Raw genomic sequence first — 26401 nt, forward strand, 5'->3', positions numbered from 1 at the left:
TGTGCACATTTCTGTCATTGCTGTTTAGTGGAGCAAGGTGATGAAAGCATAGCTATCGGTTTTCAGGCAGCAATTATGGTTGCAATCGTAATGCCTCTGGGTTAACATAACTGAATTTATGTGACAAAGCTCAAAGCAAACAAGGATGTACAGATGCTCTGGAAAATTTATAGCACTACAAGTGCAAAATGCACACTTACAGTCACACAAACACTGTCGTTTTTTTACTTAACATGTAACAAAAATGTAATAATAATGTCTTTATTTAGCACAGAGTATTTTGACTGATAAGCAGAAAGAAAGTTTTATGCAATCGAATAATTAACATCACTAATAAACAATCTAAGAACAGGTAGATGTCAGCTAATGCATATCTGCATATTGTCTGCTTGGAAATGAAGAGAGACTTTATGACATTGGATACTTTGGTAAAATGGAATCATGTAAAAAAAAGAAAAAACTAAAGGACCTAGGAGTGTACCTTGTGGTACACCACAAGTAATGTGACAATCTGAGTGTTAATTCCAATAATACAACTTTTCATTTTAAGTACTAAGATGAAATCTGTTCCGTGTCCTTTGACTTTTCACATCTCTTCAGGGGATCTAATACTCTGGCCTGGGCCTGGCCTGATCAGACTCTGGTTGGACGAGACCTAACCCAGCGTCACTCCCAGCTGGAGACCACCTCAGCCCCCGGGCAGAGGGTGGCCTTAGTCAGCGAGTGTCCGGGGAAGTTGGAATTGCCGTACTGCAAGAAGCTTGTCCTGAATGGGGCACAGGCCAAAGACACGGGGTACTACCGCTGCTCATATAAGGATGCCAAGGCCATCATTGAAGGCACCACTGCCACCAGCATTTATGTCTTTGTCATGGGTGAGTCACACAAGCCTGCAAATGTGCTAAAATTTCATCCCCTTGCTTGATCTGGTCCGCAGCTCTTTGGCTTGGCTATGTGGAACCTTTAGTCCTTATTTCTGTTTTCTTTGGTAGCCATCCTGTGGAAGCAGATCTCCTGTTTTGAATATTACTCTAATATCAAAGCAGACGCTCTGTTACTAGAAGTGGAAATTGTTGAGTTTGCCTCGGTCACACCCTGGAAGTTGGCAGGATTCAGATATTAGCCATGCAAAGCTTTTGATAAAGACAGGAATGGGAAGCTAATTAAAGCATTAATGCGCTATTTGTTTTTCGTAATATCGAAATGAATAACATATCAAAGAACACCAATGAAATGTGTTTCGCTATCAGTATTTTTTTGCCATATACAAGTTTCAGACTAGCTCATAGTTTGAACTTTAGAACTCAGGACTTGTCCCTAAGGGTTGTCTCTTTACTTTTCCTCGCTCCGTGTGCTGAGGGAGAGGAGGCACATGGAGAGACAGATGATTGTCATGGCGGGGAATCCTGCTGACCAGTCCACTCATGTGAAACGCCTGTTTATCCCCTCAGACAAGGTGCCAAAACAGTTTCCACAGATCTATCCGGGGGGCTGATCATAAGCAGATGGAATTGCAGCCATAAATTAGACCCAGTGTGTTGAAGGATAAAGGGGACACATGTGGATTCAATTAGACGGGCAGATGTCAGCCTTTTACTCCTTCAGGGCTCTAACGCTATGCTCTAAACGCGCATATGAGTGCAGACGTTGATCTGAATACATGAATATACTGTATTTTTACATGTGTAGAATAATGCAAAGCACACAAACACCTGCTCAGCCTGCTCTGCAACCTGTCCTCGCCTCAAGTAGCAGATCTCTTCCTGCAGTCTGATACCTACGGGTGATTTATTGAGAAGACGTTAAAGTGCGAAACGCTGTCTATTATTTCTGTTGCTTGTGTGTGTGTGTTCAGTCCACTGCAGGGCAGAAATATAAGCCTCTTGATATGACTTTTTGTTTGGCCTTGCAGAAGCTTAAAGTGATAGGTTTGAGTTGTGCAGAAAAAACAAGAAGTATGGAAATAACTGAAGGCTTATCATGCAAAACAAGACGTAAGAAGAAAAGCTCGGATGTCATATAACATATTTGCTGCTGCTCAAACATCGCCGGTACTGACAGCAAAGCGGGAGAGATAAAGGTTTTTATAATAACATAATCTCTTGCTGAGGGAATATTAGCTTTTATGGTGATAAGAGCTGCAGTGTAAATTGCCAAAACAATTGCTGCGATGCCTCCCAAAGTCCTGAGCATCGGTAGCTGCAGCAACAAAAAAGGGAAGTATCAAGGTGTTAAGAATGAAACACAGTGGAGAGATATTTTCCATCACCAGAGAGCCTGAGGTGAAATTGTAACACTGTTTAGAGGATGATTAAACCTCTTGGCTGTCTGTCTCTCAGTTGATGTGTAATAGAGGTCCTTACCGCTATTTGCTAGGCGGGGACAGACTGAGCTGTTGGTAATCATGATAAACTACACATGAGGTGTGTCCTTGGGGGTCATTATCAGGATGGGGGAGATCTGGCTGGCCATACATGAAGTTAACTCAGTAATAGCTGCCATTACCCCAGCTGCTATCGGGGTTAACCTCCCTGCTCCCTGTCTCTCTCTGTCTGCATCCAGACCCAGAGCAGCCCTTCCTCAACAGCGGCAGCGTGCAGACCATTTTCATCAAGAGCCATTCCACGGATGTAATAGTGCCATGCCTGGTCACAGTGCCTGATCTGAATGTCACCCTGAAAACGGTTTGTGCCCAAAACATATTTCTCACACTCTGTTCCTCCAGTTAAAGTTTTCAGCTGGTGCTTAAATTGATGATTTTAACAGCAGCAATCATTTTTGTGCATTTAGATGTGGTACAATCCCTGGCCACTGGAGAAGGAGAGGCTGAGATGGGACAACAAGCGGGGCTGGTCCATTCCCAAAAACATCATAGACAAGGAACCTCTCCTGATGCTTTTTTGTGCTGCTATGCTGGGAGGCAATTGGTACAGTTCGGACAACTACGTGTTCCACACTACAGGTAAAACAGTATGTTTCCTCCAAAGGTTTCAAAAGTATCCTTAGGTATTTATCACAAAGTCCTACCAAAAGGCAACAGCTGAACTCTTAGCTGAACTTTTAACTTCAAGCATTAAATGACACACCACAGAGCTTTGGGACACAGAGAAGACTGGGTCATTACTGTAACTGAGAACATTAAGCTAGTTAAAAATCTTGGGCAGATCCCTTGAGGTGGATGAGATCCGCTCTGAGTTTCTCATAGGTCTGGATTCGAGCCTGAACGATATAGGACTTCTAAGACTGACACTAATATTTGTTAACATAAAAATCTGATATATCAGCCAATATCTTTTTTTCTTTCAAGTACACGAAACAAGATAATGTGTCCCTGCTAAGATAATATAACAATGCAGGGTAAAAACAATCTTGTTTTTTTGTCACACGAAGTTGTGGATTACTTGTTTAGATCAATCGGTTGTTGTGTTAATGGCACTCTAAACACCTGCATTGCCAACAGGGAAGTCGCAGAGTATGCTGTGGTGGACAGACTATGCAACACTTGTAACATAGCTCAGGGGTGTTTCTCCAGTGTTTTTTTTTTTCCTGTTTTAATTCTCATTGTTGTAAAATAAATGTAAATTATTTGCTCATATAATGTATCTGCAAATAGCTAATATCGACTGATAATATTGGCTGGGCGGTATTGAGCAACTTTCCTGTATGACACAGTTCTGCAACACCAAGTGCAAGTTATTACCTTTGGATTTGCAAACTAGGGTGGTGGTCCAACTTCGGGAGGGATCACACTGCTTATCCTCGCTGGGAACGTTTATCCCAGGGGAGTGCTAGGATTTAGGAAAGATAACACAGTTTACTTCCTGGTTATGGAGCAATGGCCCAGCTCTTTTCTTGCTTTTCCAGTAGAAATATTTGGGAGTTTGCCCAACCAGTCAATTTTTATAGACTTGGAGAAAGCATTCAACCACATCCCTTGGGATGTTCTGTAGGGTGCTTCAAGAGCTTTTCAGTCCCTGTACAATTGACATGGTTGGTTCACATTGCTGGCAGGACATCAGACTTATTCCCGGTGGGTACTGGACTGTGGCAGTGCTGCCTTTGTTACCATATCTGTTTCTTGCTGAATTTCTAGGTGCAGCCAAGGGGCAAAAGGTTTCAGGTTCAGTGGTTTCAGGATCATGTCTGTGCTTTTTTGACTTCACTGAGGGATGATTGCAAACTTGCACTGGGGCAGTTTTTCAGCAGTAGGGATAACAATTAGCACCTCCAAGGCCACGGCTCTCAGCTGGAAAAGGGTGGATTGCACATTCTGTGCTGGGAATGATTTTCTGCCTCAGGAGAAGTGCTGTTATCTCATGGTCTTGTTTACAAGTAGGGAAGAGTGGAGCAGGAGACTGACGAAAAGATTGGAGAAGCGTCTGCACTGATGCTGATGGTGTATCAGTATGTTGGTATGCTAAATTAAGAATAAGATGCAAGGAGTAGAAATGAGGAGCTCACGCTATCTCTGCTGTGGCTCAAACTGAAAGATTATTTCTATGTGATCTTGGGAACATCTTGGCGTCCGCTCCCCCTCCCCAGAAGAGCTGGAAAAGGTGACTTGGGGCAAAGGAGGTCTGGGCATCTCTGATTAGACTGCTGCCCCTGCGACCCAAACCCGGATAAAGCAGCAGAAAATTGGATGGATGGGTGAACAGAGTTACAAAAACACTCCCGACCCAGGACAAATATTTGAATTAGATTTGACTCTCTGCTCTTGTTGAAAGAGAAATTAGCTAGAAAATCAAAGGTGGTGCTAGACTGACTGCCCTGTCCCCATAATTTTCCATGGCAGTCGACGAGCCAATTAAGCCTTAATGCTGACAATTTTGAGGCTTTTATTTAATTATGTAATTTCCTCTAAAACAACTCCATTTTTATGTAAGGATGGAGTCATTATGTCACAAGCACTAAAAGAAAAGAAGAAAAGAGAAGCAGATGGAAAAGGAAGGCATAATCACATTTTGAAAAACTAAGCTGAAAAGGCGAGAGACTTTATGTTGAGTTTCCCTCTCATAGCGCGTGAACTCAGGGTGATCCAGATGCTCTACGCTCTGTTGTATGAGCTCATTCACCTCTGTCTTCAGAGGGCAAATGGAAACTCATATTCACCGCTCCCAGCCAAATGTAATAGCCACATCAGTCAGAGGAGAAACTCGGAGAGGCTTCACTCTTCACACTAATGGACTGCATAAACAATCAGTAATCACAGTCTGCCTTTTTTCTTTTACGTGCAAAGTCATTTCTATGCAGAGAGAATGACCTAAACATCAGATACACTGTCCAGTGTGCAAAACGGGATTGATGCTTCACTTCAGTTTTATTCACATATATAAACAAACACACACACACATCTAGATATATATAAAATTGTGTGTGTGTGTGTATGTATATATAAAGTTTTAGAGTAGCCTGGGATGGCTTCTCAGGTCCAAAGGAAAGTCATTTCCTCAGGAAAAACTGCTGACAATGTCACTCTGACCTCTCTCACTGTCTCCCTACCTCTGTCTGGGTCTACCTCGCCCTTTTATTTTCACGGACAGGAAGTCAGGTTTACGATGTCAAGCTGTTTCCTGAGGAGCCAGTACAGCTGTTAGTGGGGGAGGCCCTCACCCTGAACTGCACAGCGATGGTGGAGTTCAACGCAGGGGTGGACATCCAGTGGTCTTACCCAAGCAAACAGGTACTAGCAGTGCATCGCATGTTGTGTTAGTAAGAAGCAAACCTGAATTTACAATCACAGTTTGTTTCTCCTCACCAGGCGAATGACTTGGTGCAAGTTACCACCCTCCGTGAATCTCTGTCTCAAGCCACAACGGCTTCTAGCGCCCTGACCATCCACAGTGTCAATGTCACAGACACCGGCCGATACACCTGCAATGTTACCAGCATGGACGGGACTTACACCCAACAAACTCAGGTCGTAGTTTATGGTAAGACTTTCTATTTTTTTGTCCATACATTAGTCTTCTTAAAGTTTGCATTAATCATCCAAATCTACAGTTATGCTGGCAAACATAGCAAATAATCCAGCTCTATGTGCAGTTATGGTCAGTCTCCACAATAATCCCTGTAATGAAAAACTTGACCAAACATCTGCCTCCATCTCACCCTGTCCTCAGCATCCTCCTCTGTCACGCCAATCAGTTGCATTAGATTGTGTTTGATGCTACCTTCATGACAATTGTAGTTTATAGTTAAGTTATAGTTTTAAGTTATTAATGAAGTCACATATTTAATAGAGGTAAGAATCACCCCACGATACCATATTATGTTGGGATTAAATAATTTGCAGTGCCTCAATAATGCTATGCTTTTTATTAATAAGTGTTATGTCTTCCATCGGATGCCTCTGTGGAATCAAAAGTGAAGTGTTGATATTTACAATTATCATAATACTTTACTCACACTATGATATTATTGTGATTTTTAACTTTTTGCAACATGCCGAGTATTCCAATAACATATATTGCTTTCTGTTATAATATCTGTTTTATCCAATAAGCTGAAGTTATCTCGTTTCATCTGTTATTTTTGCTGCAAATGAGATTGTATAACATGCCAACATCAGCACAAAAAAACTGCCATAAATGTTGCCACTTAGCTGGCAATTACATGCAATCTACTCCTGATAATGCATTGGTTAACTGTGGTAAATCATCTGTTGCTCTCTACACAGACAGAAGCATTTACACTTCACACAGAAATTCACATTTAACTATTATATTTGCACTCTGCGACCTCCCAGGTCTGTAGGAGTATAACCAGAACACAGGCAGCTGGCAGCCAGTTGAGTCGAGTCCCCTCGAGTTTGGCTCTAACGCTGCCTCAGGATTTCTGTGCATGAGATGAGCCATCTTGCACTTGCATTTACCAGAGTAGTTGGATTTATTTAATAAAATATCAACATTTTATTTCATAAAATATTAAATCGATATTTGGTATCGATTTGGTGTCGATTTTTTAAAAATCAAAATGAAACATATTACATTCATAAATTTTTCCTGCCACACATGGTCTTTATCACTGTAAAGCTTTATTTTCAAACATTTTGGTTTGTGATATTATGTGTGACGTGAAACAGACCAAAGTAAAAGGAGCATAACTAAACACAGAAAACATGAAAGGCGAACTCTAAAGGTGCACCAAAGGTGTCGTATGCTCTCTCTTTGATGTTTTTGAAAAACTTCACTTTCAGATTTTTTCCAGAAGGAAAAGGGCTTTAAGGGCTTGCTCAAGTCTGCCCAGAGATCTGCTTGAGCAGTGTCTAACTCCAAAACCACGACACATGCAACCCAGCGCACCATCCTTACCTCGTGGACAAGCGCTAGAAAAATACCTTAGAATTTGGAATTGAGCAGTGTTTATGGATTAAAGGGTTTTTTCAGATGAGGCAAAATAATTAATGTATTATTTTTCCTTTTACCAAAAATCAATCGAATATTTACTGCTGAAGGCTTAAAAAGTGACTTAAAGTCAGAACCAGAGGATTTATTCACTGAATCCAAGCTGACTACAGTGGAGACACGTATAACGCTTTTGATTGCCATGTTTTAAGCTGAGAGAAGGCGAGTGTTTCGTACTCTGACCTTAAGATTTTAAAGCCTTTTATGTAAACAACTGAATGCCTCTGATTCCAGAAGGACCATTTATCCACCTCGACTACAGAATTGGACCAATTGTGGAGATAACTGCTGGCCAGAAGTCATACAAATTACAAGTAAATGTCTCTGCCTTACCGGCACCCGAAACGCAATGGTAAGAGGAGTCTCATTAAATGTAATTGGAAATGTCCAAAAGCATAATTAGGCCTCGCAAATCTGAGATTTGTAGCTCAATTAAAGAGCAGGACATCTCAGTAGGAGCACATTTTGTGTATTTGTGTGTGCCACCAGGTATAAAGACGGAAAGCTAATAAACCAGCGCCCAGAATTCAAGATGAAAAGGATGAGGATGCACCCTAAACATGTTTTGGAGATTAAGGATGTTTGTCAGGAGGACTCCGGGCTGTACACGGTGGTCCTGAAAAACAGCGATGCTGGGCTAGAGAGGAAGCTCAACATAACGCTTGTCGTCAACGGTATGTGTGTGTTGCTCTGTGAACCTCCAGTTAAAATCCCTCCAGATATTTTAGGAACAAAGCAGCAGTGTAAAGTTATAGAGATTCCCTGCCTTCCCAAGTGAGGAAAGTCGAATTTTTGTAGATTTAATTTGAAAATCTTACAAAAGAAAGGAGCAAAAGAGTAAAAACGTTGCATGAATCAATTATAAAGAGACCTGTATCTAGTATAAAAAAGTTATGACTTCCTGGAAAAATTGATTTATTAGCTCTCTTCTTCCCCCAGTTCCTCCTCAGATTCATGAAAAAGAGGTGGCAGATCCATCCAGCCCTTACCCCAGCGGCAGCAGCCAAACGCTGACGTGCACCGCCTACGGTGTCCCTATTCCCAACATCAGCTGGCAGTGGAGGGCCTGGGGCCCCTGTGTCCTCAACAGCACCCAAAGCAGAGTGTAAGAAAAACCTCAGCCCCAGACTCATTCTTATATAGCACTGGTAGTTTTGCAACTGTGTGTGTGTGTGTGTGTGTGTGTGTGTGTGTGTGTGTGTGTGTGTGTGTGTGTGTGTGTGTGTGTGTGAGAAGATAAGGTTTCATCAGACAAGACAGGAAAGGTGGGAAGAGCTGTGCATGAAGCGTTATGTGAGACCAAATAACAAGAAGAGGTCAGTGTGAAATTATCCACTGGCTCTGAGTGAACAAGAGAGGGAGGAGATGATAAGAAGAGAGAGAAGGGGGCAGCGGGGCGGGTGGCTGTGGATGAAAAGGGCTAATATATAGAGGAAGGTAGAGGGGAGGTAAGGAAGGAGGAAAGAGGAGACTAAAGGAAAGTGTCTGCTCGATGTCCAGCCAGCTTCCTCCCCCACACAGTAATAATGTGCCTGTCACTCTCCTGTGCTATGGTCCAGCTTTGTGCATAAGCAAAGACACACATACAGACACAACACACATGAAATGCACATAAATCTCTCAGATGTGATTGAAGCTAACTAGAGTGCTACACAATACAAATACACACATAAAACATGCAATCATACTCACTTGTTTCCTATTTCTTTAGCCCCTGTGTTTTGTGCGCTTCCACTGAATATTGCTCTAATATCCACCTGCCTCTACCGTCTTCCTCCTAGGCTTAATTTTGGAAGATATTGCTGTTCTGACCTTTCCATGTCAACATGCAACATGAGTGCAGCTGCAAGGTTTCGATCCTGGTCTAAGAGGCAGTCTGAAACTCACAGCAGTGGCAGCTTTGGTTTAATTTTGGCTGAAAGTGCTCAGTTTTTATTTTGTTTTAGCCACTGTGGATCTAGTATGCCATTTCATGGACAGTGAATTCTGCCTCTATTTTTTTTTTCAATTTTCTTTGAATATTTTGAAATTCCTTGTCCATTGTGACGGTCCAAAATACAGCAAAGGACTTCCAGCTAAACCTGTCCTTCCTCACAGGCTCCTGTTAAGTGTAGCAGCACAGTGTGTTCCTGATGAAGTGTGCTTGATGAAAGAAAGTAATTTTACAATATCAGGCGTTTGCTTTTGTAATCTCGGTGGTGCTGGTCTTTTTCTTCAGAGCCTGAGAAATTACTTTCAGGAGAGCAATGTCTTGTCTGATGTTATCTCTGTATGTGTGTGCTTGTTTGTTGCATATACAAATCTGCTCATAAAGCACATTGTGGAGCTCTCTCATTCATGTGGCAACAGAAAACAAGTGAACACAAAAAGCAGGCCCTCACACAGTTTTACGATTGTTTTTAGTTAAAAGGAACGGTCTGCTATCGATATCTGAGCTCAGTGACTTGTTAAAAGTGCTGCTAGACTTCTATGCGAAATATGAAGCCTCATCAACGTAGCTTAGCATCGAGACTAGAACTAGGAAAAGCAAATAATCCCCTGGCTCACAAGTAGGTGGTTTTAAGGCGGCACATCACTTCTTAAACAGTATGGATTAGACAAAGGAGGTGTAATATCCTAATTACTGAGCCATAGACGTGCCAATAAGAGGAGTTTGATAAGTAATTTAGGAGTAAGAGAAAAGGCTAAAATTATTCTGCCTATGGTCCAAATGCTGCATGCGATCTCTTTACGGTCAGTAAAAGGATATTGTGTTTTATAAATTAGTAAATTTCTGCCTATCTACAGTCGTTTTGAATTGCACCTCAGCTTTTTGTATACTGCTAGGATAAAGGGAAATAGGTGTACCTATTTATTGAAATAAATATGGTATCTAAGGCAAACACAGAGTTTGTACCTTTATTCTTCAACACAGGCTGAACTCTGTCAGGCAGCTTTCTTGACATTTCTTTAAGTAGTCTTCAGGAAAGGTTCTCCATGCATCTTGAAGGACATTCAAAGCACTTGTTTGGATGTTCCCATATGGAAAAGATATATATAAATCTTATAAAGTTTGTATCTGTCTTGTGTGAAACTTGTATGAAAAGCATACAAGAGTGAAAACAGATATAAGATCCCTTGAAAAATTATATAATGAAACTTGTATGTTTTGGATACTTACTAAAACAATATATGAAAGTAATGAGAAAGTGGCCACTTTCATGAGTAAATCATATAAGTTTTTACTATTTCTTTTCCATATGGGTTGGCTGCCTTTTGTTCTGTTGCCTGTCAAAATAATGTTGAGGTCCGTGCTCTGGGAGGGCTGATAGTGTTCCACAGGTATGCTTTTCATGCTGAAAGATGAAGCTGCTGTCAATCAGACACTCTTCAGACGGCTCAAATGAAAATCTGATGGTATTTGATTTCTGTGTTTATAATCCCCAACACCACTGGCTGAAATGTGTTAAGTACAAGGGCTGGGCAAGCATCCAATGTGCAAAGTACAATACTGTAAATTGGTATTTACAAGTTATCATTTTTTCGTATGCACATTTACCATCAGTAAATTATGTAGAGAGTAAAATAAAACTGACCCCTGTGGCCTTCTGCTAATGCAGAGTAGTGCAGATGGGTGAAAATACTAAATAGAAATTTCATTAGTTTTCCTGTGATGTTCGCACTGCGGATAGTCATAATTGATAGAGTAATTTGTCCATTAACTGCTAGGACACTTAGGACATAATTGCATTGGCTCAGGGCTTCAAGCTGATGTGAAATGCTATACAGTCTGCGGGAAAAGACTTCTCATAAAACATCAGGATATCGTTCAACGTGCTCCTTAATTCTCACCCACTGCCCACTCTGTGCTGCACATGTCAATGAGGCGAGGTGTCATGAATGTGTTTCTGCTTCCCTCCAGGGCCCGACAAGACCGGAAGAGCCGGAGTGACAGGATTGCAGAATGTCAGAACTGGCAGGACATTAACTCGGAGAATGCGATGAATGAAATTGAGCCGATCGAGTCGTCTCTCGAAGTTGTGGATGGACGAGAGAAGGTTCGTCAGGCCTCATTGCGATTGTTACTGGTTTTCTGTGGACAGACATGCTCTGCTTATAAATTGATTCTCTGGGGTAAAGGATTACAGAATATAATTACGGCCTAACCCATAAGAAGGCCTTTCTGTAAGTGGACCTATCTGTGACCTGTGATGTTTTTATGTAAGTGTCCCAAATTCTAAGCTCCATAACAAAATTTGTCAATCAAGAGCCATTTCCACAGTAGAAATATTTAGAACAGTCTTCCTCTGCAGACTTCCTGCAAGTTCTAGTTATAAACACATCCAGGCACACATGTACGCGTACCCACGCCTGCACATTTATAAACCACAGCCGTAAGAGGAAATTATACATACACACGCTCACGCTGCAAACGCCCTATTTTTTTCACTCACACCTGAGCGAGTTTGTGTGTCGTTGGTCTGTCAGCAGAAAACCTGATTTTTACACGACAGCAGATTGCACTTTCTTTTAAAATGTGCGTCTCCACGACATGAATTAAAGTCTCGTCCTCCTTTCCTCGCCTCGCAGAGAGTGAGCAGACTTCTGATTCGCAATGCCAGCGTGTCCGTCATGTACAAGTGTTCTGCTAAAAACAAAGTGGGCAAAGATGAGCGGCTTATCTACTTCTATGTAACCAGTGAGTATGTGTGGTTAGATATCTCTCAAACACAATGCGAAACAGGAGCACTCACAGAGCGCAACTCCCCCCAAAGGCCAAGGGCTATACTAAAACTTTGATATTCTTTGCTCATGTTAGCATTGGTAAGGTCATAATCGAGTGTGCTATATTATATTATATTTTGTGTCATTGTGAAGTCATATTATGTTGTATTGAAAAAAATACGGTTTTGAGGAGCTTAAACAAAGAATGATGACTATGTTGCTTCAAAGTTTGGAGAGGATTAAATGGAAACTAAAGCTTTTTTCCTTATTTTTGTGACCCTGACCTTTGACCTTGAAGTATTACATACTAAAATTGTGTATTTTATTATCTTTAGTATATGATTGGAGCATTTTTGGCTTCTATAAGCTATAAAAACTCGAGCTTTAAGACATATTCATCCAGTGTGTGATTCTGCAAAACTTTATAGCGTCATTGTGACATCATAGGGTGTCATATTGAAAAGACAAAAAGTGTGTTGCACAGATCTATCATATGATATATTACTTGACATGGTTTCTTTAAATGTTTTTCAAGATAAACTTTGACCTTGAGCACTAACAATGAAGGTCAAGGTCAAATGCTTAGCCAACCCAAGCGCTCATGTCCCCCGAGGCCTAGTATATTGTTCTGAAGCTTGAAGACGATCCATAAAGAAGACAAACAAACAAACTGCCTTTCCTCAGCTGGGAGAAAAAAATAGGAGCTTGGTTGGTTTTAAAGCCAAAGGTTGATCAATGATGATCCAAGTTTTGCTGCACTCTATTACAATAAAGCTGAGCAGAGTTTGTGGTGGAAAATTAGATTTGAAAAATTAATTACCTCGAAAAAAAAAAAAGGTGGAAAGATTTTCAAATTGATTTCCCGGGCACAAGAGCCAACGGGTCATTCTGTTCTGTCACAGGACTCAGTCAGCTCTGATCCTCTGCAGGAATAACAAAGCTACTCAATGTATGATAAGCCTACACAGAATGCGCGCTGCAGTATGTAGTATGATCTGTGCTCAAATGTTCCAGTAATCCAATAAAAAACAAAAAGCATGTCTGATTTCAATTTGGCACATCAAGGTTGCTGCGCCGCTTCCAGCACCCCAGCTAAGCTTGGATTGCGCTCTGGAAGTCACGGTCTGACCACTTGCAGGTGCCCGTTTGCAGCGTGTGCTGGATCACATCCAGCGAGTCAAAATGACAACACTTCAACTCGAATTCCCCTTTGAGAACATGAGACGCAGGGGAGCAAATGGGGGTGGATGGTGAGCTGCAGTTTTGTTTGTGGGGACAAAAGAGCTCCATGATGGCACATGCCACAGTAGAACTTTCTGTCCAATTCTGGCCCAACTCTGGAGGAGGAGTATAGGGTACACTCCCCACAAAAAAGCCAGGGGGAAGGGTTTCTGGCTGCACACATGACTTAATGTGCCTTCTTTTGACTTGGGCACTGCTCACTTTAAAAGTGATGATCTTCCATGTGAAAGTTGGTTTGGTTTGACGCAGCAGGCTATGTTCGGGCTGAAATCGCTGGCATCCGTGCACCGGTGGCCAGAACAGGACATCAGGGCGCAACCAAAAAAAAAAAAAGTAGAGCTCCTTTGTGATAGCAGCCCAACTCAAAACACTCAAAGCAACTTGTGGGGTTGTTCTTTTAGAACTATTAGAAGTCTGTGCCCAACACCCTGTTGCCTCTTTACGCTTCCATGCCAAAGAAATAGTCCTTGTGAAAATAACTCACACTGAGGTTGCCCTGCCATTAAGGGCCTAGTGGCAGTGTAACAAGGCCTAATGTTGCTGCAGAATTTCTTAATCCTGTGAGCAAGCACAAACAAAACTTCTCTTTCATTTTTGCTGGGATCCTCATAACAAGGCCGTCCTACATGCATTTGTTGGTTTATATTTTATATAAATGGCATTTTTTGAGGAGTATTTATTGATGTGTAATTCAAAGCCTTTCTGTGTAAGGGTAACATACCAGCCTGCCTGTTCTTCTCTCATCTTTAAAGCCATCCCCGAGGGCTTCAATGTAGATGTCCAGCAGTCTGAGTATCCCCTGGAGCAGGAGAAAGTGTCTCTCCTTTGCAGTGCTGATAATTACACCTATGAGCAGCTCCACTGGTACCGTCTTGACCCTCGGGCCCTGCAGGACGAGGAGGGTAAGCCCCAGGAGCTGGACTGCAAGAGCGTGCACCTATATGCTGAGGCTCTCCGTGGTGGGCTCTCCTTCCAGGAGCCCTCCAACAGCTGGGTCTTGGACTTCACTATTAACTCCATCCAGCTGCAGGATGAAGGGCATTACGTATGTGAGGCTCAGAGCAGACGCAGTGGGGAGAAACAGTGCCTTTTCAGATACATCTCTGTCAAAGGTGAGCAATAAGGGGGAATTAAAGCTCCAGACACAGAGATGCAAACACACACACCGCTGAATGCAGAAAGCAGAGTCACTCTAACTCCAGCGCACTAGGCTGCACCACTAATTATAGAGAAAAACTCAACCCTTGGCAGTGGCAACACACATGGGTCGCAGCGGAACTGGCGCTGAGATGCTAGAGGCTTAAAAATACCCACACTCAAAAGATCCCACGCAGCTCGATACCCACATCCACACATAATGGAGAAAATACTTGATGCCTGCACAGCATCAATATGTAGGGACATGAAAACAGAGCTGAGATGCAGCAGGGCTGAAAAGCACAAACAAATTCCTGCCTCGCTCGTGCTGTTTGCTGTGTAAGCTTGCGTCAGTGCCTGGAGGACATATGTACGCTTTAATGGGATCTTCTTCCTTTTGCCCTGATTTTCAAACCCACAAGAGTGCATCTTGTACATTTGCCCTCTTTGAGTTGATATAGTGTCGATATAGTGAAATAATTTTGATTTCACCTTCTCCATTGCTGATCTGTCTCTGGCTTTTGCTCTCCCTTCTCTCTCCCATCGCAGCCCTGGAGGCACCACGCTATAAGCGCAGCCTCACCAACCAAACAGTGAATGTGACCGAGTCTCTCACGATGGAGTGCGACGTGGAGGGCAGACCTCTGCCCCGATTCTTCTGGTTCAAAGACAACCAGCCTCTCCACCAAATGTCAGGTGCATGAATAAATCACAGCAGCTCATACACGTGTTTGTAGGACGGGGCTTTCGCATTCACACACGCACGCCGACAAGAAGTCAGAAAGCCTGCCCCTGTGAGGCTTTATTTGATGGGACTCGTATTATCCACTTTACATCCCAGTAGGCTTTGTTAATGTTTACACAGATACATCGACTCAGTGTGATCAAATGTCAGTCCAGCTATTCAGGTAAACTTCTTGTATGTTTAATGTTGTGCTTTATTTTCTGTCTTTTCTGCCTCTGAATGATTGATAGGCGCAAAAATAGCTGAAATCTATAGCTATAATACTGTAGTGCAGTTTTCCAAGTGGAAACATAAGTAGCTCTTTTTGTGAGTGACAGCCTCGGATTGTTTTTTCTCAGTGTGTGCGATTGCTTTTGACATTACCCTCTCATGTTTTTGCAAGCCTGGTCAACAACATGCTAATAACGTTGCCATCACACATTCTCTCCAGCAAGCCTGCACTCTTGGAACAATATTTTTCCTCATGTAAATTGTGCCTCGGTGTAGGATTTCTTCTACACTTTCTTCCTGGTCAGCACAGTCAGTGCAAACACGATGCACTGCAGGTTGCTGTGTGTGCACAACAAAGTGTTTTTCAGTGGTATTCAGTCATTTTTGGCACAACCGGCTGCAACTTTATCACGGCCCCCTTGTCGAGTCTGTGACATTGCCATTTCTCAAGATTACACCGTTGTCTTCTTGGAAAAATTCACCTCCTGCGAGTGTTCAGATTTAGGAGATTAGTCAAATGCAGATCAAGCATTCCACTGTCATGGATAAATGGTCTTTGGGATTAGATTGCAGTGTTTTTGCTAAACATTGGACCACTTCAGAATGTTTTTGTCCTAGCTATCAATCCAGAAACCAAATAAAAAGGAAAGGTCTGGTTCTAGGATACCATTGCTTTCCTTTACAAGCGCACATCAATCCCACACACTCACACTGTGGAACAAGTGGGTCAAATAGAACTTGTATCAGGAGTTCCTGTCATGATGTTTTTGCTGTAGAGCTCCTCACACATCCACACACACCCACACACATAAAACCCTCTCAGGCCGACACAGCTCATTAGCTTTTTAGTCTCTTCTTAATATCTGAAGGTGATGAGCCTGTAGGGTGGGTCAATGCAAGTCTGAATAACAGCTGATGCCCTGGGATCACTCAGAGGGGACTGTTTGGGGTGCGCGGCGGGATGATGGAATAATAAATGAATGCTACAAATGGAGGTCCAGAGGTGTGACAAGAATTCAAAAAGGCGCTGTGGAAAATGGTGCTGAATTCACAATGCGAAAGGGTGAAAAAGTGGCACTAAAGTCACAGCACACAGCACAGGCTTCGAATATGGGTTTGACTGCGTGTCACTAACAAGTCCCCCCCATCTCCACCCCATCCCCCGGTGCCTCCTTCGCAGGGATCCAGCTGCAGGATTCAAACCGCACGCTGAGTATCCAGCGGGTCAGAGAGGAGGACGCCGGTCTTTACACCTGCACCGCCTGCAACCAGCGAGGTTGTGTCAACTCCTCAGCCGCCGTCAGCGTCATCGGTGAGACAGCCGCACGCACACACAGTCACAGAGACACCTGAATCTATTCACCATACGCTCTCCCGGCTCTCTCCGTGTGCTTTTTCGAGTGCACTCAGGCCTGAAATCACAGTTGTCCTTGAGCTCACATCTTCACCTCTCACACTCTCACCGTAACTCTAGTTTTTGTGCTTTTGTTATGTGCGGCTCTCAAATCATAGTCATCAGCCAGTGAAACACTGTGTTTTCTCATTCAGCTGGTGAATGAGTTTGCTGGAAGAGGTTTTATGGCCAATGGCTGAAAGTCAGCCCAGCACATTTATTTAACTCTAACGATTTTATTTAAGGAGTTTACTAGAAAGCTGTGGGGCAAATACTTTGTAATTTAGTGCCCCCTATAGTTGGTAAAAGACCAGTCCATGTGACAGGGCTGAGTAATTTTCAGCAGTGTGTGTGTGTGTGTGTTTTTAAACCCTTTGCATCTAACACTGACTTTCTTCCTTTCTTTCTTTCCGATAAGGATCAAGTGACCGGGCCAACGTGGAGATTGTAATTCTTATCGGGACTGGAGTCATCGCCGTTTTCTTCTGGGCCTTGCTCATTCTCATCTTCTGCAATGTGAAGCGGGTCAGAGGGCGCCACTTATCACTGTGTCTGAGTTTGTGTCTGTGTGTGTTTCGAGAGGAGCCGACAGGCTGTGACGGAGGCACTTTGACCCCTGACTCCTGTTTTGTCTATCTTTGAGCACAATCTGTTTGTTAGAGATAAGTCTGTCATTTACATCCAGAGACAGTTAGTGATATTTTCTTGGAGCGCATAGAGCGAATCATTTGCTGCTGTTAGCAACAGCAGCAAACGTGGTCATAATGAGAATCCATTTGCTCTTTATTTGCACACTTGGTAGGGTGAGTCTCTCTTTTAATTAGAGATGGCTTTCCTTTTTTTTCTCTCCGTCTTGCTTGCAGCGTCTCAATGTTTGTCTCTCCACCTTTCGTCTGTCTCTAGCTCTGCTCCTCTATGCTCCATTTTTCTCAAATACCTTTCTAATGATGTGTATTATGGTCAGACATCTCCAATTTAGTCTTGTCTGTCCAGAGCACATTGTTCCAAATGCAACCTTTCAAACCTAAACCTAACTTTTCAAACCTAAGCTGTGCTGCCATGTTGGTTTTATAGAGAGATGAGGGTTTTCTACTTAACTGTAACATTTAATCTCCTCACTGAGGCCTATAGAGTCTTTGGTGTAGCTCTTGGGTTTTTTTGCAGCCTCTCAGAGTATTGCACGATCTAACACTGGGGTGGATGTGCTAAGGTGCCCAATCCTGGGAAGATTGTCATTATGTTAACACACACCTGAATTCTCCAGACCAACAAACTTCTGCTTTTACAAGGTGCTCACTGATGTGCCGATGCACTTAACTTGCTGATAATCAGTTACTCGAGTACATTTGATTTCAGCTGTGGTTCAGGTGGTAGACTGGGTCCTCAATCAATAGGTAGGTGGGTGGATTGATTGATCATCCAGTCTGTCGAAGTATCCTTGGGCAAAGTACTGAATCTCACACTCAAATGCATACATTTGAGTGTGAGTGTGTGTTTGAATGTTAGATAAAATTGCTTAGGCATGAAATTTAGTGCTTTATGAATGTGTATGACTGGGTGAAGGCATTATAGAAGTACCAGTCCATTTTACCATTAGCAGCACTTGTCTACCTCTTAATTCATGTGGAAGCAAAAAGGATGCACTTAGTTGTTTACTCTTTGCTTCTGCATTAGTGGTTCGATTTTTGTTAAATAAATAATGACGCAGTGTCACCTGTCAGGTGTAAATGTTCATCTCAGATTGTATTTGCCTAATGTTATGACCTGCTAAAGACCAAATTATTTTTTTTATGATGTCCTGTTATATAAAACCTTAAAATTGAAGAAGGCTGTACTTTGTACAGGACATATTTGACATATTTTATTTGGATCAGCACTTTTAATAGTAACAATTGAACAGAATACTTTAAGGTCTTCATCTTAGCTAGTTAGATTGCATTGCAACTTAACTGCAACCGTAGCATCACACTAACACTAACAAATGCCAGGTCATGACAGGAGGCTATAAAACATATGTAAACACAACATGAACATACCACATGTAACTACAGTAATAGGCAGTAAACAAAGGTGTTGCTCTCACTCCTGAATAGAAAAGAAGCTCAGTTAATGACATCAGCAACACCCGTGTTTACCTTCTGTTTCAAGTCAACATGGCTGCTGTTGCATGTTGGGCTTTGAAGGCTGCCAAAGAAACAAACAAAAAAAAAAAAACAGGTGTCCTTTAACTAAATACACATCCAGAGACAAACACAGAGCACAAAAGCATTTACTTTTTAAAAGTGTGCTTTTAATGCTTTGTACACAGCACCGCAAATGCACACGGCCTGTGCTTAAGCCACCAGACAAACATTCACTCCCTAAAAGTGCATTACTAATGTCACTTTGCATGCTAAGTAGCTACTAAGCTTATCAGCTGCAGCATTTAGTTAGTGATGAGGTCATGAAGACTCCTGCTAACAATGCCTCATCCTTCGGTGGCTTTCAGTGGCTGCTGTCAGTCAAGCGCAGATGGGCCACTTTATTTAATATTTCAATACAAATCATTTTCTTTGCTTTCAGCAATAAAAGAAAAACACTAAATGTGCTTTAAAAGAGCATGCTGACATATTTCTAACTCTAATAAGAGCATGACTAAAGGTAATTTCACTCGTTTGCAGTATACCATCGACCTTTCCTTCTTTCTGTCCTCGTGTTATTTACGTTTCACATTTGCGCTGCGTGTCCAAGCGCTTCCTTTCCAAGATTCCCTGTTATTCAGCCCACCTCTCGTCTCACCTTGAACTTCAGGTTAACCCAGCAGACATAAAGACAGGTTATCTGTCAATCATTATGGACCCGGGGGAGGTGCCACTGGATGAGCAGTGCGAATACCTGCCCTACGACTCATCGCAGTGGGAGATCTCCAGAGACAGACTCCGGCTAGGTGGGTAACAAGGAACAGTGAGAAAAAAGGGATGGTTGCTAAAGTAGCATAGGAGCCTGAGGTATGTGTGAGGACATGAGCAGGAGTGGATGAGAGGCAAATAGATGGGTAAAACTGAATTACTTTTCCATTTCCACAATCCATAATGGCATGATTCTGGATTGCTGCCAACTGGATAGAGCGCTGCCAGCAATAGTGCTAATGTTAAATATGTGCTCATTCCCAGAACAGCTTTTTAAAAATGCCCAGAAGAAAAGCATCTGTTCCACGACAGCAACTTATGGGAGCATGTTGTCTAATGTCCCGTTGCTCCTCCTTGTCTCCATGGATGCCATCTGCAATTTTTTTCCCATTGCAGATGGAACTGTTTATGTATTCCAGTGAGGCTAAAATCAAGCACGCATCAATCAATAAGCATGAATATCTTGTTGATTTTCTGCTCTTTCTCTTGACACAGGAAAAGTTTTAGGGCACGGTGCCTTTGGAAAAGTAATTGAAGCATCAATCTACGGCATTAGCAAGAGCAAAGGTTTGGACACGGTGGCTGTCAAGATGCTGAAGGGTGAGATTTGGCTTTGTGTGTTCATGTTCTTGGAAGGTTACCCAAAGTGAAGCAAATGCTAAACAGATTTGATGCAGTCAGAGTAATCAAAGTTAGGAGAAATTGCAGTGCAGTGCAGCCCACGCAGTTCATGTTTGTACAAGATATGCACACGTCAAAATACACAATGTGATGTGTTTTATTTGGAACATTTCACTTTGTATTGCAGACGGAGCCACGGCCAGTGAACACAAAGCCTTGATGTCAGAGTTAAAGATACTGATTCACATTGGCAACCATCTGAATGTAGTAAACCTCCTGGGAGCCTGCACCAAACCAAATGGTGAGGCCAAAGAATTACATGGATTATGTTTGCAAAATCCTATTTTTAGAATGTAATAAGTGGTATTAGTAATATTAGTACAAGTGTTTAGAAACCACATTGATTGAACTTCAAAGTAGCAGACCATATAGAGTGACAGTTCCAAATCTGCTTTGGCATTAACATCAGCACAAATACTGTGTACCAATAGCTTCGTAGCTTGGGTTTCCATGGCCGAAGAGCACCTGTAGGTGTAATCTGGAGGTGGCCCAGTACTCGTGTCCATATAGTGTATTAAATACATTTGCACACAGTCACCTAACAAGATAAATGAAGGTGGGATTGTTTTGGTAATGTTGTCACTGTTTCAGCCTTTGATCATCTATTTTCCTCTGTCAGTATTTTTGGGAAAGCTTCATGTTCCGGCTCTGCTCTTTTGTCCTGTTCAGTGTAAAAGTCCTTACATCATTTTGTCCACCCCCCTTTCCCTTATAGCCTGTAACCAAATGAGAGGTAAAACAGATGCCTTCATTCTTTTCCCTTTCACCCATGCATGATTTTGACCTATAGAGAATATTTTTGAGTCACGGACATCTGAAAGTGTTTATCCTAAACAAAAAGCAGCCAGGCAGCTAATCTCAGGCGGGAAATGGTCCAGCTCAAGCTGCAGCGTCTCTATTTCAGATACGGTGCGAGAAAAGACAAAAAAAGAGCTTGTAGACGAGCAGTGAACATGTGCTGAAACATTTGAAACATCTCTGTTACCAGGCCCGCTGATGGTGATTGTGGAATACTGCAAGTATGGGAATCTCTCCAACTTCCTACGAGCCAAGAGAGAGTTCTTCCTCCCTTACAGGGTAACACAGCGCTGCAGAACTCAAGCAATTTATTCAAGCACTTTCACATTTGTTCTCTGATGGCAGCTCAAAGCTCAGAAAGACTATCTGTAATCATGTTTTCATTTTAACCTTTTAGTCTGTCTCATTTTTCTACCTCTGCTTTGTCCCCTTTATGTAGTTTCTGTTCACAAACTCAGTTATCTGCCATGTTCTGTAAGTCTTAAGCCCGATATTGATTTTTGAGATGATTCATTGAAACGCTTCCCCACTTAGGATCGCTCTCCAAAAACCCAGAGCCAGGTGAGGCGGATGATTGAAGCGGGTCAGATTGCCCAGAGGACTCGTCAACCGCCCTCTCCATCCTCCTCCCCGCTCACCGCTTCTCAGAGTCCATCATCCAATACGTCCAGTCAGACTCCCGCTGTAGAGAAAAGTGAGTCATTTTATGTGATTGAACTCCTCATCCCGCACCGCGCTGTTTTCTTTTCTCGCCGTGACTGCCCTCATCCTCTCCTTCTCTCTCTCCAGTGGAGGACTTGTGGAAAACTCCTCTGACGATAGAAGATTTGATTTGCTACAGTTTCCAGGTGGCTCGTGGGATGGAGTTCCTGGCTTCCAGAAAGGTTAATTCTCAGCATTACAGTGTGGACAATTAATGATTAAGCTGTGATGAATTGTCACCGGAGGTTAGCTTCAGAGGCAGCGGCTTGTAGTTTGGGGCATTTATGAGGGGTCCACAGTGGCTCAGGTGGTAGAGCAGGGTCAACCGCTAATGCTTGGCATCTCCGATCCCTTGGCTCAGAGTGTCATGTTCTGCCATGCTTCCTGTGACAGCTCCACTGGCATAGAGTATGCATCTGAATGGGTAATTGAGCGGTTAAGTGTTTTGTGCACTAAGGTGGAAGGACACTATGTGAGTGCATTTCATTTACCATCAACTTTTCAGTCCTTTGTGCCTAACAATGATCCCCAGTTTAAAACTAGCAGAAGAATATGGATGTTTTTGCATTGATGCCACAGTGCAATACACAAATTAAATTAGAAAGATTTTTAATGAAGAAAAAAAAAAAAAAAGGTTTAACATTGGCATTTTGAATTGATTGCAGTTACGATATTAGTGGTTTTCTCAGTCCAACATACAACAACTCAGACCAACTGTGATGAAAGCACAAATTACCATTTCAGAGTCAATAACAGAAAGAAATGTATTAATTAAAAAGAAAAAAGTTGTCTTTAACAGCTGATATAATCTGGAAATCAAACTTAAGAAAAGAAACAGAAATAACACTGATTCTTTTCCTGAGGTTTAAAATATGATGCCGAGGACACAAAATATGAAGACGTTAGGGGATGGTGTAACTGCCTGCTGAATCACTAATTACTCTTAAGGTTTTAACATCAACTAAAGAACAGGTTAAGGAATTGACAGAGGCATTGCTTACCAGAATTGGCAAGGGTTTATGTTACAAATATAGCCCCAGTGATAGCATAACAAAGGAAACTGGACCCAGAATGGAACCTTGAGATACACCACAAAAGAAGAGTGTAGTTACCATTGCTGATGGAAAAAGACTTGAACCTGGGAAGTACTACCATAAATACCAATACATTGTATACAAGAACAATAAAGTCACCAGCATCAACACAGCATCAATACATTAAATGTCATTTAAAGGTACCATTATCCGTTGTTTTCTTTTGAGTTTAAAATATTGAAACCATTAAAAAATACAGACAATGCAACCGGCATCAGAATAAAATGTAATCCTGTTCATCCTTACCTCAAACCTCGTCGATGAACTGAACTCATCGAAGCAGATTGGATACAACCCTCCCATCTCCAGACAGCGCACAACGCTATAAGCTAACAGTATGCCAGCTAATGTTAGGCTGTTCAAAAAATTGTCCTAAATATCACACGTTCCATCCGACAAACACTTTGATTAAATTCTCACATCGTACAAGAGTTTACTCGCTAAGCGTCACTGTTCAGCAATGTTAGTTACACCAATGTAAATCTCGACAGCTGGACTAAAGCCTAGACTCGCTACAGATTACTTGTCCTACAGTGGCCACCGTAGCTAGGCTTGTGCATTTCATTTAGCTTCAATCTACTGACATCTAGTGGTGAGACTTTATACACCGTAACTAAGATTTGTTCTCTTTATGAGAGCAATTACTGGTGCGTGTTTAAAGTAGACAATCGTTGTGTACTAACTGCATAGACAACATGAAAAAGAAACTAAATCCCAGCTTAGAAATAGCACAGTTTGTAGAGGCGCTTGACGTGTTATGGTATTTTATATATTCTGTTACCCTGTATGATCACTATTTTATTATTACCGGTATTGTTATATTATTATAGTGCCTTTTATGTTCAAATTTATTTTAGATACTCGAAATACATGTGAGCAGGTTAAAAACAGTAGTGTATTATGATTAATGAAGCGATCATTCAATCTGTTCTGCAGCAACTGCATTTGTTGCTCTGGTAATGTGGAGAAAATACACAGTAGTATAAACTGGGACTACTCAATTTAAATATTAAGCACAATTCCTAAGTACTTGTCATTTCTTATAGCGACTCTGCCACCTGACCTTGACACTGGAAGTGCATCAGGAGTGTTATCACAAAGTATCTAGGCCTCCTGAGTTATACTGTCTAACGAGCAAAATCTTTTGACTTAAGAGATAAGAGGTGAGCTTTTCTCAGAGCAGTTTTTATTGAAGTCCAAGAGATAGGACTAAACTGATTTAAAATTATATGACTTTTTTAAAATTCATGAATATTAAAAAAACATGAAATCAACTTAGAATGGAAGTTTTGTCTGCACATAAAATGACATTAAAAGCATTCAGGTACAAGTAAAGCAATAAAATTAAGATTGTGTTTTAATTTTGAGGAATACTCTTCGCAAACAGCAGAGATGTTTCAAAGCACTTCGATGCAAACTGAATTCTCACATTTTCCAGGCGTTAGAGAGGTGTGTTATTGGATTGTTTCAGTTTGACGGTGAGCTGATTTGATCCCCATGAACTCAAAACACTGTCAAAATAAGCTTTTAAAAATTGTGTTTTACCAAAACACTGATACGCATTGCTATGGTTCATTGCACTGTAACTGGATAAACGATTAAATCGGAAAAAAGGGAGCAGCTGCAACTTGTAATGAATGTGATACTGAGACTTACAACAGCAGACTGGCTGGCTTTATTTGACTCCCCCAAACCACTCAAAGCTGTGTTTGCTTGCCAGGTTTGTGAAGGGTGCTGGAAGAGATACAGTTCAGCCCCAGTTACAAACTGGCACACGCAGACACAAACACACTCCCTGGTTTTAAAAAATGGTCAATGGTACACTCTCCCAAATAACACTTACGCAGAGGAAACAAGGCGGACACCGCGCATGCAACCACTTAAAAATCACGCACATACTCAAACACCTGTCTGCGGAGTTATGATGTATGCGTGGTCCTGTGTGTATCCACAGTGTATCCACAGAGACCTGGCCGCCCGTAACATCCTCCTGTCAGAGAACAACATTGTGAAGATCTGTGATTTTGGGCTGGCCCGAGACATTTACAAAGACCCCGACTACGTCAGGAAAGGCAACGTATGTCACCACTTTAGCTTCCCGGGAAAGAATACACTTTTTAATTGTTATTATTTCTTTTTATCCACCCACATAAAGATTACTTTTAATGGCGAGTCTCAGCTGTGTTTTATCTGCCTGTCATATCTGTTTTAATGTTCTCTCAGGCTCGCCTCCCTTTGAAGTGGATGGCCCCAGAGAGCATCTTTGACAAAGTGTACACCAGCCAGAGTGACGTGTGGTCCTTTGGAGTTCTCCTTTGGGAAATCTTTTCACTCGGTAAGAAGTCGGAATCATAACACATGCACACGCATCTTTTATGTCATCTGTGCAGAACTCAGTCTCTTGTGATTGAAAATATCTATAAATGTCAGCCGGTGCCAAAAGCAATGAACTTTTACTAGCAGAACGAATCAGCATCCCTATTATACAAGTACTCAGTCATTTGTCTTCCTGTTCCTAATGTGGTGGTTGATGTTGGTCTTTTCTTAGGTGCATCTCCGTATCCGGGGGTACAGATTGACGAAGAGTTTTGCAAGCGATTGAAAGAGGGCGTCAGGATGAGAGCACCGGAGACTGCCTCTCCTGAAATGTAAGCATTTAGTTTCTCTCTTTCTTTCCGCATCTTCGAGAAAAAAAATGCTTCTGCTTTCAGGAAGAAAATATTGCTCTTAATGTCTTTAACTGGGTAAACCAGTTAGAAGAATGACTTCCATTTTAATGTCATTAAGTTGATTTGCACATCTAGGGAACAATGTAGGATGGCATTTGTAGATGCATTTGAGGCTGTTATGCTTGTTAAGACTGCGCTGCCCTCTGCTGGTAGATATGGCATCATGCTGGCCTGCTGGCAGGGCGAGCCAAAAGAGAGGCCCACCTTCCCCGCCTTGGTCCAGATCCTGGGAGACCTGCTGCAGGACAACAGTCTACCTGTAAGTTCTGCTGGAGAGATAATGTCTCCAACTTTCTTCTGTAGTTTTTCTTTCTTGGGGTCTGGATCTTGTTCTTATTTCCTTCAGGATGGGAAGGACTACATCCCCCTGAACCACTCACAGAACTCTGAAGACGATGGTTTCTCTCAAGCCTCTTCGCGCCCGCCATCTGAGGAAGAACTGAGACTCGCTTGCAACACTATGCCCACAAGGTACAAGAGAGCAATCCCCTTTTATCCACCAGACCCCATAAAACGATATGAATGATACAGCAGATTGTTATTGTTGGATTTATCAAACTGTCACTTTTTGTCATGAACATAATGCATCATAAATACAACATATAATGATTCCAATAGCTGTGTAAAGATTCCAATTAATGTCCAAAAAATGCTGGTAAACTGAAATTTGTG

General features: G+C 42.1%; 1 protein-coding gene across 1 annotated transcript in view; it reads left to right on the forward strand.

The window, feature by feature from the left end:
- flt4 (fms related receptor tyrosine kinase 4) overlaps positions 1–26401 on the forward strand; it is a 47003-nt gene that overhangs the window by 18702 nt on the left and 1900 nt on the right. Inside the window, exons 3-27 of the mRNA XM_086310508.1 lie at positions 601–875; positions 2563–2684; positions 2791–2962; positions 5544–5683; positions 5762–5933; positions 7641–7758; positions 7896–8080; positions 8346–8511; positions 11308–11443; positions 11976–12084; positions 14105–14464; positions 15039–15185; positions 16625–16756; positions 17256–17362; positions 19628–19763; positions 20221–20325; positions 20534–20647; positions 21395–21483; positions 21739–21898; positions 21994–22088; positions 24955–25077; positions 25224–25335; positions 25549–25648; positions 25883–25988; positions 26076–26200. Coding sequence (XP_086166634.1) covers positions 601–875; positions 2563–2684; positions 2791–2962; positions 5544–5683; positions 5762–5933; positions 7641–7758; positions 7896–8080; positions 8346–8511; positions 11308–11443; positions 11976–12084; positions 14105–14464; positions 15039–15185; positions 16625–16756; positions 17256–17362; positions 19628–19763; positions 20221–20325; positions 20534–20647; positions 21395–21483; positions 21739–21898; positions 21994–22088; positions 24955–25077; positions 25224–25335; positions 25549–25648; positions 25883–25988; positions 26076–26200 — 3606 coding nt within the window. The remainder of the gene's footprint in view (positions 1–600; positions 876–2562; positions 2685–2790; positions 2963–5543; positions 5684–5761; positions 5934–7640; positions 7759–7895; positions 8081–8345; positions 8512–11307; positions 11444–11975; positions 12085–14104; positions 14465–15038; positions 15186–16624; positions 16757–17255; positions 17363–19627; positions 19764–20220; positions 20326–20533; positions 20648–21394; positions 21484–21738; positions 21899–21993; positions 22089–24954; positions 25078–25223; positions 25336–25548; positions 25649–25882; positions 25989–26075; positions 26201–26401) is intronic.

The sequence above is a fragment of the Aulonocara sp. 'chitande type north' Nkhata Bay genome, linkage group LG2 (assembly GCF_057382095.1).
Source record: "Aulonocara sp. 'chitande type north' Nkhata Bay isolate Kocher_YH1m ecotype deep benthic linkage group LG2, A_spYH_male_GT1.1, whole genome shotgun sequence".
NCBI classification, from domain to species: domain Eukaryota; kingdom Metazoa; phylum Chordata; class Actinopteri; order Cichliformes; family Cichlidae; genus Aulonocara; species Aulonocara sp. 'chitande type north' Nkhata Bay.